The sequence below is a fragment of the Acipenser ruthenus genome, chromosome 12 (genome assembly GCF_902713425.1).
Source record: "Acipenser ruthenus chromosome 12, fAciRut3.2 maternal haplotype, whole genome shotgun sequence".
NCBI lineage: Eukaryota > Metazoa > Chordata > Actinopteri > Acipenseriformes > Acipenseridae > Acipenser > Acipenser ruthenus.
Genome location: NC_081200.1, coordinates 39505426 through 39527742, shown reverse-complemented (window position 1 = coordinate 39527742; position 22317 = coordinate 39505426). Strand labels below are relative to the sequence as shown.

General features: G+C 38.6%; 1 protein-coding gene across 1 annotated transcript in view; it reads left to right on the top strand.

Moving 5' to 3' along the window:
* The first annotated feature begins 9549 nt into the window (after positions 1-9549).
* Positions 9550-22317, top strand: part of LOC117417471 (VWFA and cache domain-containing protein 1) — a 55719-nt gene continuing 42951 nt past the window's right edge. The window contains exon 1 of the mRNA XM_034029639.3: positions 9550-10137. Coding sequence (XP_033885530.3) covers positions 9883-10137 — 255 coding nt within the window. The 5' untranslated portion in view covers positions 9550-9882. The remainder of the gene's footprint in view (positions 10138-22317) is intronic.

Here is a 22317-nt window from a genome sequence, read left to right as displayed (position 1 = left end):
ATACTGTAGGATACACCTTCAGGTGTGATACTGTAGGCTACACCTTCAGATGTGATACTGTAGGCTTCACCTTCAGATGTGATACTGTAGGCTACACCTTCAGGGGTCGTCCTAACTCTCGGTCTGGATTTCTATACCCTTTTAAAGTGGACAGCCAGGTCTTGTAGACTTTAGAAAAGCCAAGGTCAAGCTTGTTGGGTAAGACAGCACTTTATATTTTTGTAGAAGCATTTTTTTATGATCGTATATTTGAATGTACATTTGAGATGTGGTGCTCCATACCCTAAGGTTAAACTCATTTTAAAGATTTATTTTTTTCAGAGTGATTTTCATGAATATGTTCCAGACTATTGTTAAAAAACAGTAATGTATTGTATTCAGAAAATTAACTCATGAGTGAAAATGTAGTGAACTATTTAAACAAAGCATTGCTTCTATTACAAACTAAGAATATATATATATGTTACAGTTACTAGGACAAGTTGGTTAGCAGGTTTGTGGATAAGAGGCAGAATTGTTTTTGGAGGTTTATTGAACAGCAGGAGTCTTTGCATAACAAACTGCACATTTCATAGATCGAAAAAATCTTCACATGGTATACAAAAATAAAACAATACTTCTGCAAACTTTACTTCTAATTAACTTTTTGAAAAGAAGAAAAACACCAGTTAATGTTACAGAAGCATGTGGGTTCCTTGATTTAACTTGCTAATAATGTTACCCGTCTTCTGCTGGGACACCACAGCCCACACACACACTCAGTTAGATCCTGAAGCAATGCGACTTGCATGGAGTGTTGTGTACATAAATAGGCTGTCTTCAGGTTTTGTCCAAGCATTCCTTCTAGCACACCTATCTTAAGAATGCTTTATCCCTACAGATTATCACCTAGCAGCTTTTTCTCTATACAGTTGTCCTGTTAAAAGGCTTGTATTGGTCTACCTATGCTAGCCTACAATGGGAACATGTTCTGTTTTAACTGTGTAAGAGCGGTTGGAATGGTTTGTTCACTGGGATGTAGGAATCCACGCTGGTATGTACTGTACTGTATGTTTCTACACATTTCTGATTGAAATGTAATATCCATCTTCAAATAGATGTGTATACAGAAAGCAAACAGAAAACACAGTTTGTGGCAATCTTATTCATGGAAAGAAAAGATCCCTGTAATTATTTTTCATAAAGGGATAGCAATCTGTAATTGGAGACTGTACTGTTGAAGAAACTGAATGCTACGAATTTTACAGCATGTAACTTGATACGCAAGACGATAAACCAGTGCTGTAAAAGTTCCAAATTAAACTTGAAGCAAAGATCATGAACTAAACTAATTTAAGATATCCTGTACGTTGAATGTGGAGCTGCACGTCATGGCCACATTGTTTGAGGTCAGTGGCCCAAACTCAGACACTGTAATCACAGATATTGTACGAGATAACAGATGAGCTTGGGGTTTTATCTGGTCCAAACAGCATTTCTACCAAGTTAATCCAGACTACATGCAGAGACTCAGGCAATGCTTGGCTTTAAGTAAACAATAGCATGAACAGGAAGCTGTTGCATGACCTTTGACCTCAGGATCCTGTTTCAGTCCCATGTGACTGATTCTTTAAGAGGTTATCCACCCCACCCTCAGTCTTTTATTACAAAACCACCAGCTTGTGAAGACCAGGTATTGCACCATGGTGCCAGGCAGAGAGAGGGAGGGTGCATCTCAGTTTTTTGTCCTGCCTATTATCATTCTTACTTTTTAAACCTATAGTGCCCAAGTTTTTAATTATATTCATGTCGCTATGGAGATCTGGCTGGAAACACGCAATGTATTGCATATGAAAAATGCTGACATTTTTTTTGGTCTGGATCGTAAGCACTGTATTCTACAGAGGCTGGCCAAGTGCTGTTGTACTTATTTGTGCTTCACAAACAGGGCAAAATGTGCTTCATAATGTTGCAGTTAACCATGCACTTACTGCACTTTACTGGGGTTTAGCATTATGTACCTCTCTGAGTTTGACCATGCTTTTACTATATGCTTTACTACACTTTGCTATGCTTTTACTATGTTAGACTGCAGTACATTTTTAAAAGGGAGGGTTGTGTGTACTATATACTGTAGAGTAAACAGGAACACATTATTTACTTTGGAGTTTTAGAACCAAAAATAATCTCAGCGAGGAAACAATTTGCATTTCAACAAGATTAGAAACTTATTTTGCTTGAGGGTGAATTGAATTGAATTGAATTGAATTGAATTGAAATGTTTTGTAAATCGAGCTCGTTGAATAGATCCAGCAAGCTGTACTATTGTTTAGTATGTTAACGCTTCAGAAAATATATATATATATATTTTTTAATATTAATAAAAAAGCTCTAAAAATATCAAATTATTTTGCTTGGCCAATGGAGGATTAAAAAATCTGTGTGCATTTTTTTTCAAGCAGTGAACGAAGGTTACTGTATAATGTGTAGAATGGAGCACGTAACAGAATGATATATGCATAATAAATATTATGCATGCATTACCTGTTAAGGGAGAGAACAATAGTGTGAATTACCAAGGCTCTGGAATTGAGTTATTTAATGTCTTACCCTCATTAAATACTTTGATTCATTAAAAAGGTTTCTGTATTTTAAGTACTGAAAACAAATTGCATTCTACCACACACCCATTATCAGCTTTATCCAGGAGGCAGGGAAATGCCGTCATCATCTCGGGATAATGTCAAGACAGATTTAAAATATATAGGAAATGGGTTTCTTCAGAGAATCTTCGGCTTAGGCTTCAAAGCTTGCCACACTTCTACATTTATAAAAGGAAATCATATTCAGCTTTGAAATGCCCAGAAATCATGTTGTCATGGAAACTGTGCATGCCTTAAACTTTTTAGAGACATGGGCAGAATAATACTGGATCGTTTTCTGCATTTCCTGAAGAAAACGACAGCTGGTTAATGTTGATTGCCAAAAATAAAGAAGAAGAAAACTTAAGATCAGTCATTTTGATCGTAGCTATTGAAATAACAAGTCCGGACAAGAAAATTGTAGATTTAAATGATCTGAAACTATTTTTTTGTATAAGAGAGGGGAATAAATAAATAAAGATAAACAACAAATGACACATCAGCTTGTGCCATTTCTGATTCAGTCAAAAAAAACACTGGACTCACTGGACTCGTCCCCTTTAAGAAATAAAATCCCCATTCCTTTTCAATGAATCTTGTATAACATTGGTTGTTATATTGAAATGTGTGACCTGGATTTTGACATGCGCCAAATCCACTGAGCACACCACAGCAGTCCTGGGAATCTCTATTGATAACCCATATCAGGGCTACCTGTATAATCACTCATGTGATACAATTTAACATGAAAGATTCTAGAAATATATTATTTAAAAGCTCCTGCCAGTGACCTGACACAAGCATGGGCTTATTTAATATTTAAAGACACTGGTCAGGTTAAATTATCCACGTAAAACAAAACTGAGATTTTTATCACAATGTTTCTTAAAAAGTACACACAAATTTAGATTTAAATGCTGTGCCTTTACACCATGGCATACAAAGTGCATATGCATCTATAAACAAAAATACTGTCAGACAATGAATCTGTCACATTGATACACATTTACAGTAAACTCCCTCTATTCTGACAACTGTCTGCCAGTCCTGTTCAATAAGAAGACAATCTGAAAATCCTCCTCTGTCCAGACCATTTACTTGAAATATGGTAACTCTATCCTAATTACAGATGTTAAAAGGTACCACATAACAAAAACTATTGGAACTGTGCTGAATTATTTATGCTAGCACTAAAATATGCCAATAAATACTAGAAAATCAGTTATTTTTATCACAGTTATTTGTTTTGTTGTAAAAACCCCTACAAGAATAGCAGTGCCATAATTAAAATGTATAATAATAATAATAATAATAATAATAATAATAATAATAATAATAATAATAATAATTTCATATGTTTACTAATGTTACAGTTTAATGCTTTGACCTGAGTGTATTTGGACTTGGCTTGGTTACTTTCCTTTTTTTTTTTTTTATTCATGCAGTGGTTCACTATCTTACTGTTCCATGCCAGACTTCAAAATGTATGTCTGCCATAGATCTTTCCGGTAGCCTCCCTCCAATAATACTAAGGGCATAATGGCTTGCATACAGTCTGTATTAACTGCAAGGATCAAAGCTGACCTCTCAGGTGGGTTCCTTAATGGACAGTTGTCTTAAATTCAATTCTATCATGTCTATATTGTCGAATGCTGTACTATGTTGTGTTCATTTTTTGGTTAGGTGCTGCAGCACTGAATTGAATAACAATAGAAGTTTTAACAGCTCAGCCTCATTCATTCATCTTGGATTGCTAAGATCTTAGGTAAATTATTCACAATGCACAATTCTGTCAAATCAAACTTTTTCAACCCATTTATCTCGCAGAGCCAGGTGGCTTTGTGGATTCGCAGTTTAATTAAAATTATGCAAATAAAATAATCTTGTAAGAAAAACCTGATAACTGAACCGATTCCTAACTTGCATATAATTACATAGCTTCTCAAACAAATGGCCATCTGTCTCTAAATGGAGATTTACTTGCTCACCTTTCCTTTAATTCGGTGCATCATACACAGTGTTTAGTTAATTATGATAAGGTTCCCAACCTGTGATACACGGGTACACTACACTTTGATTTCTTCCCCTCTTGAAACAGAGTCTGTTAGTTATTTCTCATTGCAAATCTGCAACAAGCTCACTGTTTCAGGGAGGAAGACATTACCTTATTACAATAATTCTCCCTGGGTGATTTTATTAAACATGTCAAATATTCAGAACAAAACAACTACATAAATCATGGTCTCCTAAACATTTTCAGGTTTTTTTTCTCCATTTTTGTAACATTAACATGTAATTTGATTTACGATAAAAGCATGAGTCAGCCTTATTTCACATACTGTAAACAATTATAGTTTTACAATACCGCGCGAGTGGTAGTAGTCACGTGATATTTTTATGAGTCTCCAATTTTTGCCAAATGAATGCATGAAATATTAGGGCTATGAGGCCCGAGTGAGTTTTAATCATAACAATCCGAAAGAATTTCTATGGCAGGATCCCAAGTGAGCAGCTTTCCTTTCTTGTTGTCTGGCTGCAGATCAAACACCATGCGCTGCAGTCAGTAGATACCAGAATCACAGACTGGCTGGTGTTGCATCTAAATAGCTTTCTGGAGCCCCCTCTGCCTCTGTCTTTATTGACCAGCTCCTCCAATACAATACTATATGAGCACAAGCAACTCATTTTTTTTTTTTTTTTTAATGCAGTCCAGATGGCTAGGTTACCTTGTTTTGTTAGTTGCGTGAAACCAGTTATGCAGGTGACTAAAGCAATGGAACCCAAAAATCTCCAATCAAACCCTTACCTCCAGACAATGTACTGTACTAATCAATTCTTTGTTATTCTACCACAAACCTACAAAAGTGGTTCTGCTAATCTAACAGGGCGGAGGCTGGGTGCGAACTGGCGAGTGTCTTAACCGCTGTGCAAAAGAGCTGAACTCCTCTGCATTTGTGGTTTTAAAGCTTATAACCTCATCTCATCTCACTGACGGGACAGGACAGAATCCGTAACAGCAGCACATCACACAGCACTGCCCATTGCATTAACTTTAGGAATACTAAAAGAAAAGTAATAAATTCAGTGTTTTGACTAATGTTTTGACTGGAAGTACTTCTCAGTGTCTTCAATGGCCCTGCAAACTTCTGAACAAAAATATAGCTTTTACTGACAATGCCTTACCCTTCCCATAATGCACAGAATATCAAGAGAGCCTTGATAATCAATAGAGTATTTATAACTATATTCCTAATCCATAGCACTATAGTGCAATGGCAGGTTAATTCAGTCAAGTATCTTAGTTCACTGAGCCATTATCTGGTCCATCATGAAGTGTACTATGGATAACAAGCTCACATTACTGACACATCCTCCTTGAAGCTACCAAGTACAGTGGGTAGTCACAGCAAGTGAAAAGGAAGTAATTAATGTACAGCAAGTGATGGATAGTGGCCTAGCTTTCTTTTAATTGCCTACTTCACAATATCCAAAATCAATAAGCGCAGTGATAACGGTGTTGACTGACGTCCCTCTGGATAAGAAAGGTGATCATTGAATTGGGTGGGCTTTCTGTTTGTCTTCGGGTATGAAATTGAGTGGTGTGAAAGGACAGCTGACCGCTCTCTGGCTTTCTGCCCTCGTACATCTGAATGTTTGAGCTGGGAGAGTTTATGCTACTCGGGCGGGAATAAGTGAGCCAGCTGAACAAGCTAGATACCCATCCCAGCATGCTAGTCCTAGCCAGCTGGCTCTATATGCAAAAGCACAGTTATTTTAAAGATTGCATTAGCACACTGTTTCAGATTCCTGCATGGTTTTGCTTTCATTCTAGTAGCATTCACAACTCTGGGTCAAAAGACTGTTGTGGTCCTTGTTACTGTCTGTTCAATTGATCCTAAGAGCAGAGGGTGTAAATGATGCCACTGTTTAGATACAAATATGTTTTATTTTCATGATTTAAATGACGGTGGTATTTAGATCTGCCATCGCTTTAGATTAATTGACCAGACCCCTGTTATGCTCGAAACGTGAGCAAAAGGCAAAGCAGTAGGACACAGAATGGTTCCTTTTCAAACACCCCAGCATATATCTCTGGTAAAAACAAACAAAAAAATGAACTTCTCGTTCTTCTTGAGAGCAAGATACCCCGTGGGTCAGTGACATGGCTATTAGTGTGTATCACAAGATATATTTCAACATTTGATGTTTTCCAAATTGCAGGAACTGGTGCCAGAAACCAAAGCAAATCGCACACAGGTCCAGTATTGGGGCTGGCAGCTGGGTAAGCACTTCACTCAGCCGTTCTGCAGAAACTCGTGCTCTTACTATGTGGCTGGCATATGGTATGGATTTAGAGTCACCGCAGTCCTTAAAGGAGCAGCTTTTGTGGGCTGCAGCCAGGCTCGTGTGCAGCTGAGGTAATCCGTTACCTTCCTGGCAGTGATTTAAAATATCAATTCCAAAAGTTTGCTACTAAATGCATTAAAAGCTATAGAGTTGAAGTAGGGAATTAAAAAAAAAAAATAGGTTGTGAAACTATGATTCTGAAACTAAGGTGAAAACACTATATCAGATCAGAAATCAAGTAAAACATTATCAGTAAAAAAAAACAAATATGGGCAAACTTGATGGGACCCTTTTTAATTTCTTTTTGGTAGTGGGTTAGCGAGCAGTCCTTCATGTCGGTTTTGGCCAGACACTTCAATGTTATTTCTAAACAGATCACAATGTCTGGATAGCAATACTAGTTGAGTGGCGGCCAGTGGTTTCATTGAACCTTGTCCAAAGCTCCAGCAGAATATTGTTTGATCGACAATTCTAACTCTTTGTTACATTTTGTTTTTGGTCCTGATCTCTTCGGGTTGAGTTTCCTATTCCAGTGCACGTATTGATTGTTGCTTGGTGGAGAGCAGGTGGAAGGTTTTCTTTTTTTTTCCACAGCACCTTCTTCTTCTAGTTCGGTCAAGGGCAGGTACTGTACATGCCACGTTTCCCCTGGCAATATGAAACAGGCCTGTGCAAATCTCACATGGGGCTGGCCTTGGTTCCAATGCATTAGGCAATCGTTAAACATGTGGCATATGGAAATAAGGCTTTGTTTGCTGAATTAATCTGATCCAGAATGCTCACATTAAATGAACATCAATGACAGTTTACAGTATCATATACAAACACATGCCAAGCGTTTGCAATCAGTGAGGTATGTGGCCATTGTGTCGTTTTCAGCTCATTGTTTTGGTTTCCAGTAAGTATTGGCTAGCTTGGGTCAAGCTAGACCTTTTCTCATGGAAGCAAGGACAGTTAATAGTGACCGACAAGGGTTTATCAAGAACAGGTCACAACACAAATGAGCTGAGTGAGGCATGGTGAGCAAGAACTACTCCCTAAAACCCACATGCAAAGGAACACACCAATACCAAGATGTCTTTAAAACACACTCATGCATGTTCTGCATAGAATGTATTTATTTAATTAAAATATAAAACCATTAAGACATATAGTATGCCTTGTTGGAAATTCCAGAAATGACTACTTTATCAGAGCCAGTATTTTTTCTACTGGTCACGCTGGTTCATAAACTTTTATGTCTCTTCAAGAACAAAAAAATGTATAATTAAATGACCCGTAATCAGAAACATCACTGGAGTGGTAATATCTTCTCAATATTATTATTATTATTATTTATTTCTTAGCAGACGCCCTTATACAGGGCAACTTACAATTGTTACAAGATATCACATTATTTCACATTATACAGACATCACATTATTTTACATACAATTACCCATTTATACAGTTTTTTTTTTTTTACTGGAGCAATCTAGGTAAAGTACCTTGCTCAAGGGTACAACAGCAGTGTCCCCCACTGGGGATTGAACCTACAACCCTCCTGTCAAGAGTCCAGAGCCCTAACCACTACTCCACACTGCTGCCCTATGAAACACTGTTTCTGAATATGAAATATGGAGGAAACATTTTTGATGTGAAGGACAAGTCATTTTACGGTTCTCAGTATTTTAGGTTAGCTGATTCTCATAAGTTTAAACATGAGAAAATTATTTATGACAAAACAAGAATATTGAAAATGCAAGGCAAAAACAGAAGACCACTTCAAAGCATCCCTTCTTCTCTCTCAATCTACTGCTGACCTTCAAGAGAAGTGAGATCAAGTTGTCTGACATTTCATATCCTGAACTAGATGAAAAGCCTGCGCACGGGGAGTTAAAATAACAGCAGGCATTCTCATTTTGCAAACTTTTCTATAGGAGAACTTTTCCATAGGAACCTATAGATTCTTAAAAAAAAATGTCAGCTGGAAAGTGCAGGGCTTGTTTGTATAAATGAAGGAGTAACACAATGTGTTATTTAGATCGGAGAAGCACTTACTTAATTGCATTCTGGTATTAACATATTTCAGATCAAGATGTATCCTGGGCACTCGAACCCCTTTATTGTATCCAGGTTCTGAAAGAAACACCCCCTAGGCCCTGTTCGATTCTCAACAGATGGTTCTAAACGAGTTGGAATCACACAGTGATAAATAGAACCATTAAGATGTTGTATAATTCCACGCTTTTTACCAGAGCTCTTAAAAATATGAAGCATTAAATAGTGAGACGCCTCTAACATACAGGGTCGGTTATGCATAAGACCAGGAACAGCGCAATACCTTGTTTTACTGCACAGGTAGACTGCGAATTTAGTGTAATCTACTGTCACCTTTCAGAAGGTATGACGATTTGCAAATTGGGTTTCAATCTCAAAATATTTAATGTAAATCGCTGCCTGAAGATGAGTATTATTTTATGCAGGTCTTTTAAATGTGTGCTTCAAAACCGAAACACGTTATAATGTAAAGCATAAAAACCCACAGACGACAAATAACTACACGGCCTTGCTTGTACGTACGTACACTGTTACCGAATGTAATCCAATCCACCCACCAAAAACTCCACTCCGGTGTTTGTGTCTGCGCCTGCTGTTTTCACTTCCATTGTGAAGCTTTTCGACTCTCACTTACACCAACTTGGTATGAATGTGAGCTGGCTGGCTGTATGGGCATTTTCATCCATTTTAATAATGTGTTTTTAATTTTGGAAATCAATAACCTGTTGATGCGCAAATGTTTTTGTCAAACGGCTGGAGGAACTATTTGGCTCCGGGAAGAACATTAGTTACAAAGTTTTGAAGTTGTTTTCATAGTTTTATATTCTTTTTAGGTTTGCAGAGCGAAATCCCGGTTTGCTACATAGAAGCCATCATGGCGAGCCAGAGACGCGCAGGATCTGTGCTTCTCTCCCGAGTTTCTCCCCCAGTCTGGAGTATTCATGCAGCGTTCTGTTGGAATAACGACCAGGCGTTCTGCTGGACCGGGTTGGTGGTGGTATTGTGCACGCTGATGTGCTGTGCGCCGTGTAACGCCGAAACAGAGTTTTCAATCTTGGAAGAAGCGCAAGTTTTAGCAAATCAAATGAAAAGGCTGTCTACCGAAGAGCTCGGGGTTTTCACGATGCAGGTAATTGTAAAACACGTTTCATGCTTTTTCAGACTTTGCTGCTGTTTGAGGTGAGATACAAAGGCAACGGGTGCAATGTTACTAAATGCATGTCGTTTGTTTTAAAGTTAAGGGGTCTGGTTGAAACTTTTCACACCGCACTTAAGGTAGCCTAAATAAATGTTACGGTACTTGGATTGCTACAGGAATCCCTCTGATCCGATCCATTGACGTTCGGCGGCCGTTTTACTTAATACTACTGTAATAACCCGCTTTCGAATGCCAATCATTCTAACCCGGGTACAAATGATACATTTCATTTTCACATTCTGTTTTCTATGCTTTTCCTTTATACTGTATTTAGATCATTCTACCGCCGAGAATATTTATGTCATGTTGAAAGTCACGATTTGTGTCAACCTATATTTTATATAGGCTTAAAAATAAGTGTCCCTTGCTAAACTAGCATTTAATTTGCTAAATTACATATAGAGCGTGGTATGGAAGACACTATATACAGACGACTCTTTGCTCTTGCTTTCTGAAAAAATGTAAATTGTATTTTGGCAGGCGTGTTTAGCTTTCTATGGAATTAAATATACTCAAATCATATGTATGTATAGTAACTGTGATATAAGATGTATTTTGTGTGTGTGTGTGTGTGTATGTAATGTTGGATTTCATAATATCATCCAAAGGCTGTGAAATCACTGAGATCGTGCTTTTTGACACCAACATTCTCTGATTTTATATATATATATATATATATATATATATATATATATATATATATATATATATGAAAGAGATATTGTACATTTTGGGGTTTAATTTATTTTAGTGGCTTAGTAATTATAACAAATATAGTCATGTAAATGCTGGTCGATTGGTGTTTTGTGCAGTGTTACTGAGTGACTGAAACATTTTAACAGACACTATTTTGAAGTGTATTATCTTAATACCTGAGGCACACTATTTAAATAAGTGATCTTTGTGTTGTTTACCATTGGCTCGATTCGTTTGGGTGAAAAATGTGAAGGGCTAGCAGATTGCCCTTCTTTAATATACATTGAAATTAAAGACACTTCAAGGGTAAGCAAATACTGTGACCTGCCGACGTTCATCTTGTAGTGTAACATGAAGAATTCACCGGGTTTTATTAGAAATACAAACGCATCTGTGGACTAAGACGTGTTACATTTGCCTCTGTGACGCTTCACACTCCCAGTGTTACTGACAAATGGTTAAAAAAGCGAGGCCCATTACAGTCCTTTATTATTCGGGTATTATTAGTTGGGGAAAGTGTAGCCTTGCCCATCAAGAAAGAATATTCATTAGTCTGGACAGTAGGGGGCTTGGCCCAAATGGTGTTTTTATCTTTTAAAAACTGCCTTAAAATGACAATCTGAAGCACCTTTTGTCCGCTCTGTTCCCCGGGGCACCGCTATTGCCGTCTTCTAGTCTTATATATATATATATATATATATATATATATATATATATATATATATATATATATATATATATATATATATGTTTTTCTAATCACGATTCAGATTCTTTCTTGGAGCAGATTTTGGTGAAACACTATACGCTGGCATACAATAGTACTCACTTTAACTAAACACAATTTCGTGTAATAAGTTAATTAACCCGATAGATGAACTATATTGTACCTGGGCATGTATTGTATTTTTCCTATAGTGGACTGCAGAACTGCCCGTTACATTATTATTATTATTATTATTATTATTATTATTATTATTATTATTATTATAATTTTTTTCCGAAACACTGAGTGCTTTCATAATGATATACACAGCACCGAGACGGGTTGTTTATTTTTGTTGCAAGATGTTTAAGCATTCGGTCCGTGTTTTGAAGCTTTCTCCTAGAGTAATAATCAACAATCAAGCATATCAGTCTTTGAAGAGGCTTGCTTTAAAGCCTGTGACTGCAGTACGTTTTCATCTTATTCAGCTCAAGACATTTTTCTTCTAAATAATATATCCAGTAGGTCTGGGAGGCTGGAGCATTTTAAAGTAACCTGCAATTCCAGAGAATAAATCTGAATTGTTAATTACACGCTGAGCTGCAGCTTCAAAGTGCTCAGGAAGCCTTGGTGATGCAAGTCTTGCCACATTAGCAAGGACTGACATTTCACTTCAAACGCACAGAGCACATCTGTCCCATGCAGATAAACATCAACGTGCTGTATGTGGTGGAGCAAGGTGGCTTGGCAGATCATTAGCTGTTCTTATTGAAGTACTCGGTACAGCACAGGGTCACGTTTAATTGAAAGAAATCCAAATATTGTACCAACACAATATGGCATTGGCTAGAGTACAGCTGGTGAAATGCTGAACCCTCTGTGGTAATGCAGAAGGAATGGATTTGCTGCTGGTCTGATCTCTGAGGGAATATGAACTTAGTCTCGTGTTCATTTCAAGTCCAACATTAAAGTCTTAACTGTAAGAGGGGGATTAAAATGTCTTAAGGTAAAAATGAGACATCAGCTTCATGTAAAAAGAATGTAAAAAACAGATCATTTTTAAAAGATGAGTGGTTTGTATAAAAAAAAAACTGGAGAAAAGGGGGTTTTGTGATTTACTAAATAAAGGTAGGGCCTTGTTTTTACCACCTACATATCTTCATGCAAAATGTAAACCCGTAAATAAATGACTACTGATTTGTTCTTGATTATTTGTAAACACTTGGGCTGGAGCTATACTTTAACTGTTATAGTGAGCTATATAGTAGTGTTTTATTAATCCATGGGCCTGGTTTGCTACAGGACTGTATCTAGATACAGAGTAATTCAATTCTGATGTACTGCACTAATACAATAAATAAATAACACTTCCATCCAAGGCATTGTTATTTCAGAGGTGTTTCATTTCATTTCATTTAAATAATTTTGAGGAGACCAAGACTAATGATCATTTAGTCACAGAGCACATCAAAATGACATCCAGTATTATGCAGGAGAGAGGGGATGGCAATGCTGGATTAATGAATTGCTTATAAGGTTCGTCGTGCACAAGGTAAGAGTTGGTTTCGTTAAGTTTAAATGCAAACTTTCAGTGCACGAGAGGGAAAGACGTTCTCACTGTCTCACCCTGCATGACCATGCGTCTCCTCTTTTAAATGTATTGCTGCAGGGCCCGTGACCCTCTGTAACACAGCCCGAGAAGCTTTGTCTTCTGTGGCTCGTAGAGCAAGATCTCTAGCTGGAGGTGTTAGTGCCTGAGCTCTTTGTGCTCAATGGGGAGGGGGCAGGGGGCAGGGGCAGTGTCACGCCTGACCTCACACTTTAGGGCATCCTATATTGTGTGGGGTTATGAACCCATGACCCTTTCTTACTCAACTTCTCATACATGGAGTACTTCAGTCCGGTACTGTTCGGGAACATTTCCTTCAGAATGTGAACTGTCCTGCTTGACGTTTCCATCAACAGGAGGGTAAGATCAAACTGGTTTGAAATGGGACTTTTGTCAGTCCCAGTTAAGGTTGCAGGATGACTGAAATCATTCTCCTGAACTCATTCTGATAGAGGAAATTCGATACTGTAGAAATATTAGGTACTTTTACCAGTAGGCGCGTACGGTCGGGGGTGGGGTCAATTCCTGTCTTCTAATGAAAGTAGTAGAACAGTCGCAGCATTGATTATGTCTCTAAAATAGCAATTCCAATTCCTTCGAAGGGACTTGGAATTGACCTCAACCCTGTGTACAGCAGTACTGCTGCAGGTCACCACAGGAAGTATTGTTCCTATCAGAGGTGGCATCACACAGTCCAGTCATGCTCCTGTGAGGTGTTCTTGACCAGCCACATGTTACCTACAGTCAGCATCACTGAAGTATCTTCTGCGTTTGCATAGCATGCCATTATTATTATTTGAAGGCTTTTTAGCTGCCTGTATTTGGTGCAGAGAAAAGACAATGTAAAACTTGATGTTGTGTGAGCTGGTGATTCAGTTCCTTATGACAGTTTTGCCCACAGGCATGTTGTACGATACAGCAATTCAAATAGCCTTGGAGAAAATTACTTGCAGTAAAAAAAAAAATACCTTGCCTCATCTAGTCCTTGCGTTCCATTCCAAATGTATCTCAAATTGGGCCGAAAGCATTGCAAATGGCAATAATTACACAACTACTGTAAACTGTGATTACAGAGTTCTTTAAAAAGAAACGCTTTCTACAAGTGTTCTGTATTCTATATCAGTGTAATGTAAATGCCCCCTTTTTCGATTATTTAAACACTTGTAATGTAAATGCCCCCTTTTTCGATTATTTAAACACCAGCAGCCCAAAGTGGAAAATATCCTTATTTTAAGCAGCTACAGTACAGCACAGCATTCAATATTTTAACTACCTGTAGCTATAACATAGCGTTTGCTATTACAGAAGCTGTTCTAACACACATTAGTTGATCAAAATACCCACCTTTTTAAATTTATTTATTTAATTTTTACTTTTTATTGATGCTTACTTAGGAACTTGCACAATAAATGAATTATTCTATGTCTTTTTAAAATGATCTCTCATTGTCAAATGGAACTTTAATAAAGGAAGAAAAAAAAAAATCTCCAGAATAATGTTGATTAAATGTCATACTTTCAGGATTGTGAGTTTAACAAGAGCACGGCTTTGGGATTGTGCCTGTGCGGCTCACCAGTAATCTCTTTTTTCAACGTGATGCACATTAACTGGTCTTATTTAATCCACACACACACACACACACATCCCCAGAAGAAAGAATGCTTTGTGGAGACCAGCTATTGTGTGCTGCAGGATTCCTCGGTTACTTTCTGCAGGGTTTCCCAACTCTCGCTGACAGAGCATGGCAGAGGAAAGGACCTTATCACTTCAGGCTTCAATGGAGAACAATACAGACTGATATGAACTGTGGGGGAGGGGGAAGGGAGCCGCAACTCTGGAAAAGTAGGGGGATCAGTGGTGCTGACACTTCAATGTCTGCATTTGTTAGCCCAGTTCATTCCCCTTACCCCTGCCTGAGGCTTTGCATTTACAATGAGGTCCAGGAAGGCCCTCGAGATGAAGGCTGGATTACTTCTCTCTCTCTCTCTCTCTCTCTCCTTTCTTTCTGTCTCGCTCACTTCGTTTTTTGTAAAGTCAGGCAACTATCTGGCTGCCAGGCAGGGTTCCCCCACCAGGAATTGGTAGGGGTGTGATACTCAGAATGGACCGGCAGTATCGTTGCGGAAACGTACATGAGATTTAACTGGGTTGTGTTTTCATGCTTGGTGTTGAAGAGTTGAAAGGAGCTTGGGGCGCTGGCTGTTTTGGGGAGCTGGGGAACACCAGGCAGGCCACCTAGCCTCCCTCCTTCACTCTCATGAATACACAAATAAATAGCTACAGTTCTTTAGTATTTGAATGGAATATTATTATTTCTTAGCTGATGCCCTTATCCAGGGTGACTTACAATTGTTACAAGAAATCACATAATTTTTACATACAATTACATTATTTATTTTTACATACAATTACCCATTTACACAGTTGGGTTTTTACTTGAGAATTCTAGGTAAAGTACCTTGCTCAAGGGTACAGCAGCAGTGTCCCCCACCTGGGATTGAACCCACGACCAGAGTCAAGAGCCCTAACCACTACTCCACACTGCTGCTGCCGTATTAGCACCCCACCCCCCATCTCTCCTAGATAAATGGATCCACAGTTTTCAATGTTTTTCTCCCGAATGCTTCAGAAGTCTCATTTTAATAATTTAAGAAGATGCAGTCAGTCACCAGCGTTGGAGTCATCGGGTATCTTTTTTTTTATGCTCAGCTGAAACGGTTCTGAAGGAATGCTGTTTGAGTCGGGATGAAAGCACTGTGTGTTTCTGTCAGGAATTACTCAATTCAATATTTTCCACTTCAGGTTGACTCTAATTTTGTAGATGAGGTCATTTTCCGCATTTCAATTTCACGTAAAAACAAAAATAAAAGCTGCAGTACTCCATGTTGGTAAAATCTGTGTGAGCTGTTTACTCCAGATTGTCGTTGGCACATCTTTTTTCAGACAGTACAAACATACCCAATAAAGTTACCGAACCAGAAACATTATATTTAATTTAGTGGATTGTTTTTAGTGTTATTTGTGTTGTTTTTGCGCAAATGATGATTCGGAGTAAACAGCTTTGAGAGTCTATTCCATTCTGTACAAACCAAATATTTAATAACATTAAATAATATACAATTTCCGTGTGCGTGTGCGTGTGCGCGCGTGCGTGTGTTTTTAGCAGCTTTTTATTTGATTCGCTGTAGCTCTCGTTTTTCTTAGCTGCTGTTTGCTTGTCTGCCTTACATCAGCAGCTAACTCCCCCCATTTCAAATTTTTTCCCTGGCTTTTGAGATGAAGCAGGAAGTGACCTCAATTGCAGTTTCCATGACACCCTTTCGCTTGCACTTATTCTTTTAAGAAGATGAAAGGACGTATGAGTCTTTTGAAAGTGAGCTACTAATTGGGAGCCTGTGAGAAGAGAGCAAGGCTTTGAATGTGATAAAGGAAGGGGGAGAGAGGGAGGCTGCAGCAGCAGGGTTTTGCCATTACTGCAAAAAGTTCAGGATAATGCTTGCCAAGGACAAAGTAATTGTATATGTATTGAGTCACTGGTAACTTAACACTAGTTTAACCAGTGCAATATGACTGGAGTAAGATTTGTATGAAGACAGTACATTTCTTTGCACCAATATGCTAACAGTTACAGGACTGGGCACTGGGCCAGAGTCATAAACGACAATCAGTCGTGTGTGCGTGGGTGCTGTAGCCTGGGTGAAATCACAACTTGCCAATAGCAATTGCTGTGATTTTATTTAATCGTTAATGCCTGTATTTTAAGGGCATGATTAATGAAAGCAGGCAGCTTGTGAAGTAGATGCTTATCTCTGCAGCATATACCAAGTATATGTGCAGCTGTCAGCTTTGTGTTCCCGGCTCCAAGTGAAACACATCAACATGGTATTTATTGTATTGTTACCCAGTCCAGAACCAACACAGTTTAATCCCCATTTAACACAGTCTAAAAACAACAACGGAGCATGGCTTTCTGCAAATAACATGCTGCTTCTTTGAGGTTCCGCTATAATAAACCATGAACAATGTTTACTGTACTGAAACAAAATAAAGATTGTGTTCTGCTCTTTAATTCAACCAGTTGAAGTGGGTAAAGGTGACAGGAAGCTATCCTGCATATACATTCACATAAACATTAGGCATCCCATTGGGTAGCAGTTTGATCCATTTCTTTTAATAAGACACACCTGAGCTTGTTACCTATACACGGGCTAATCAAGCACATATTAAAACCTGGAATGGGTCAAACTGTTATGAAATAGGAGTCTTATTTTCACCCCTGCGCATACATACATGTTAATAATAATAATAAACTACCCACAGTTGTAAAGGTAAGTTGGTTATGACTAATAAACCACTTCACTCATTAACATGTTTACTCTGTGTATACGCAAACATACTATACAACGTTTTTAAAACACATGGGGTCACCAAAAGTGGTTGAAAATACAAGAATACTGATCGAATGACAGATGTGTGATTGAACTGTAATCAATCGTTTATAAGGTAGAATTACGATTACGCAGGTGTGCCAAGGTTCAACTCCAGTTACAATTAGAATTAATTACATTGTAATTGCAGTTAATTATATATTGCACAATTACAGTTGGTCTGCTGCAGATTTAATAAAATGAAACCCGGTCTTTGCCTATGGGATCTGTGTGTTGGCTCCCCGGCTGCTTGTGAAATGGGATCGTGTAAAATGAATGTACGAAGAAAAGACCTGCAATCCAACACTGTGGGATTGCAAGTGGTCTGGCGAAGCAAGCTGGAATTCAGAATGCTAATGGTGTGTGTGGGGGGGGGGCATGTATTACTATCAGCGTGCGGACACAATTTGAGAAAAATGTCTCAACAAAGATAACTCCTGAAAAAAACAACGTTATGGCGACGTCCCCATTTTGTAAAACACCTTTTAAATATGCCTTCAAAGAAAAAGTGCCAAAATATTTAGTTTGTTGTCGACTTTCACCCTGTGTGGAGTTTTGTCTGACTGGAGTTAGAAATAGTAAATAAAAATATAGTGAGAGTCAAGGAGAAGTCCCCACAAATATAGAAATACAAACGTGTGTGTGTGTGTGTGTGTGAATTCGTGTAGTTTTATTGGACTGGGTTGTTCCATGTATTTAAATTAAAATGACTGTACAGGATTTTACAAGACTATTCAGGAGTTCATGCAGCTATTGGAGAGAAACAATTAATCTAACAGGTCTGATTGTTAGATTTAAAAGGTTTTATTCAACAGTCCAGGCCAGGGAGCCCTTTAGATCACTTATGGATGGTTCCAGTTTCTGCTCAGAGAGCAGCAGATGCTCCCCTTTTTGGTCTCAAACCTTTCATGAGGCGGGACGGGGTGGGACAGGACAGGATGCGTGTATGATTTTAATTGGTTACGTGTATTTTGAAAGTCCAGATTTTGTTTTGGAGATCAAAACTTCTTTACATTTTTACCAGACATTTAATATTTCTTCCATTAGCCGTGCCAGTACTGTATGTCTGACAAACAGCATGTTAAATATACCAGCGATTTACCTGCCAACCTTCAGCATACTGTATTTCCCTTTGTTTTAAGGGCATTTGAGGGCAGTGCAGCTTGTTTGTGCTCGTGCCAAGTCAAAGTCTGCATCGGTTGTGCTGTCAGTCGACCTGTTGTTTTTCATTGATGTTTCCCAAAGAGCCGTGTGCTCCCATTTTCACTCTCGTTCATTGTACAGGCTGTTACATGGTAAGCAGTACCTACCTTTTCAGGGCTTGAATTTCATTTTTGTGTGCTGGGGGGATTTCCCCCCTATGCTGCAGCCAATGGGGGGGGGGGGGGATTCCAACATTTTAGGGGGGAATGGCAAAAGAAAAGGCACTTTTGCATATAAAAAGAAAACACTATATATATTTTACTGCATCATCATTCACACTGGTGTTGCTTTAAAATAAGCTGCTTTCAGGAGACCTACAGCTGTTCATCCCTGCGAGACAGAGCACTCTCCATTGCTTTTGTCATTGCCTGATGTAAAGTTTTTGCTGCAGCAGAAGAAAAAGGTGCTTTTCTTTTTAACCAGCGCTCCATTTCTTTTTTTTTAACTCTTTACACTAAGCATTATTTCTGCCTGTTTTTCACTGTTTTCATTTATGTGTGTTTAACTACTGGATAGTTTGTACTGCATGCATGTAACATCAAATGAAAGGCCACAAAATGTCCTTCCATATTATGTAAGTTACATACTATATGTGGTAGAGATGAGAATATATGTAAAAAAAAAAAAAAAAAAAAACGTTTTTCCAAAATAATCATGTTTGGTCACTGCTATATATTTTGTAATCGTAGATGGCTAAAACAAACAAACAAACAAAAAGAAAACACTGCACCATTGAACCTCGGTATGAAATCTCAGTATGGGGCCGCTACAAAGACGGAGCAATAGGCTCAAAACGAAACCTAAGCTGTGAACTCTGTCACATGATGAGGGGCTTAACTTCGTAGTTCCGGCTAGGAGTACCGCACGCGCAGTGCTTGCAAAGGTACCACCAAATGTTCCTGTTAGGACACTGCACTCTGCTTTCGTCACTGACACCCACTTCCTTAGAAATTGTTGTAGCGTTTCAGGCATTCTAAATTGGGTGAAAAATCCAGTAGCTTGGTGTCTTAAAATATCTCTGCAGGATTTTCCTGCACTGAAAGTTGCAGATATGCGGGAGCAACTTGGAAAATGCACGATTCCCGCAATCCCGCGCTGAAATTCAAGCCCTGCTTTTTTTATATGAAAAATTCAGCCGAATCCATTCAACTTTTATACTGTCTTTCTCCAAAGTCTTGGGCTGTTACACAGTAATATTAATGGCTGTTTTGCTGAAGGAGCAATCCAGGACAAGTGGCCTGCTAACACTAATGCATGGGTCACATTGGCTACCCCTCACTGAAAAGCCAACCTGCCATCCTGCGTATACTTAATAAAGGGTCTCCTGATTTACTGTAGTTCGTACTGTAAGATCGAGAAGGATATTAAAATGCAGGGAGGTTCAAAAGACACTTGACTTGACCACTTCCCGGATACTCTCAGTGTAGACTTGTCAGGAAGCAACAGTAGAGGGATAGCATGGTCAGCTGCTTGCATAACTGGGGAGCTGTCCTGTCCAGACATGTCTATTGGGTTTGGATGTGTGCTCAACAGCGCTGCCCTTGACACAAGGTCTATACCTTCCTGTTCCCATTGGTCTAATGTTGCCACTGTTCCCATTTTGTCTTTTCCACGTACCATGTCTGTAAACATCAGCCCTTAACCAACCTTTACACTTGACAAATCTCCAGTAATGGGATTTTGTTTTTTATCGTAAAACAAAATGTATTTTGGAGTTTTGAATATACTGTAGTGAAGAAATGAAATATCTGTGCAGAGGGTTTTTTTTAAATTTTTTTTTTTTTTACACAAATAGTAACTACAGATTTATACAGCATAATAACAAAAATGTTTTACAATACTTGGAAAACAACTTTTTTTTTTTTTTTTTAAGAGGTGCTCCCACTTCATGTAGTATTCTAGAATGTCCATGAAGGTAATTTCCCCATGTTTGCCTAAGAGCTACAGCAGCTGCAGTTAATGCTGTTTGATCGTGAGCATTATTTTCCAGTGGCTGTTCTCAAGATTGAATAGTCTAATACAGTATTCGTTTAAAGTGCATTAGTTATTGGAGACTTGGTACAGTCCCAATGGTAATTTGATTTTGGCGTCTGGCAGCGTTACAAGCTGAAGTCTGCTCTGTGTTAATGACAATAAGGCAACAGTATCTGCTTCATTCTCCTAGTGCCGCTAATGTTCGCAGTGGGACGGTACAGATTTGTAAATGCAGTGCAGTCCTTGATCAGAACTGCTGGAAAGCCTCTTGCTGATCCAGTCCGAGGATGTGTTCAATGCATGTGCCATAGTGCTACTGCATTCATATCCCTGGGAATGAGAATATAGTGGAGTTGCATCCATGGCATACGTCTAGCTTCATACTGTAGTTTTATATTTGTCCAAAGAACCACTCGTGGAACTTGGTGAAGATTTTGAGAGTATCGCAGTGTGTGGATATAAGGAGGCTTCTATCTTTTATGTAACACTTGCATTTTAACCTCTATCTAGAAGTGCTTCTCCGGTTGTGATGGAACATGGTTATAGCATTCATGTTCCACTTGTCTGTATGTCGCACTTATATTCGTACATGTACTGTGCACATGGTGGATGGAGGTCACTGAGGTGATCTGCATTTTCATAATATTAATACTGTAGCTCAAAATCTGTATTTACGGCCATGGCTGGGGATCTAGGCTATGTTACTAACAACATACTAAACATTTAAGGAGGCTGTGTGGTCCAGTGGTTAAAGAAAAGGGCTTGAAACCAGGATGTTCCCGGTTCAAATCCCGGCTCAGCCACTGACTCGTTGTGTGACCCTGAGCAAGTCACTTAACCTCCTTGTGCTCCGTCTTTAGGGTGAGACGTAGTTGTAAGCGACTCTGCAGCTGATGCATAGTTCACACACCCTAGTCTCTGTAAATCGCCTTGGATAAAAGCGTCTGCTAAATAAGCAAAGAATTAATAATACTTGTTTAATTTAAAACTTTACCCACATGAGTTAGACCCAAGGCAAATCAGTACCTAAATTAGTACGAATATTGCACCACTGGATGGATGTTCTATATTTTTACACTCTTTAAAGAGATACACATCCTTCTTCAACCACCAGGATCAGGGAAGGGTTAAAGAAGGCGTGTCTGCAGTGCAGTGCAATGTGTATACTTGCAGTAGTGAATGTGGGTTTTATGTCATTGTGCGTTTCATAGACTCTATAGCACTAACAAAGGTGTAGGATCCTGAAACCAAACAGCAGAGCTGTGTGTGTTCCAGAAGAGTCCCTTTTAAAGTCTCCATAAAAATGGGGCAGGCAGGAAATGAATGCATCAACAGTAGCAGGCTGCTTGGGTAACGAAATACGCCGAAACTCTGCCATTGAGGTTGCTGTGCCCTATTTAAATGGTAACCAAGCTTTTACTACAATATGTAAAAGCAGTTATTTTGAAATTGATATAGCCAACAGTATTTTATTTGGGAAAGCTTTTATGTAAAGT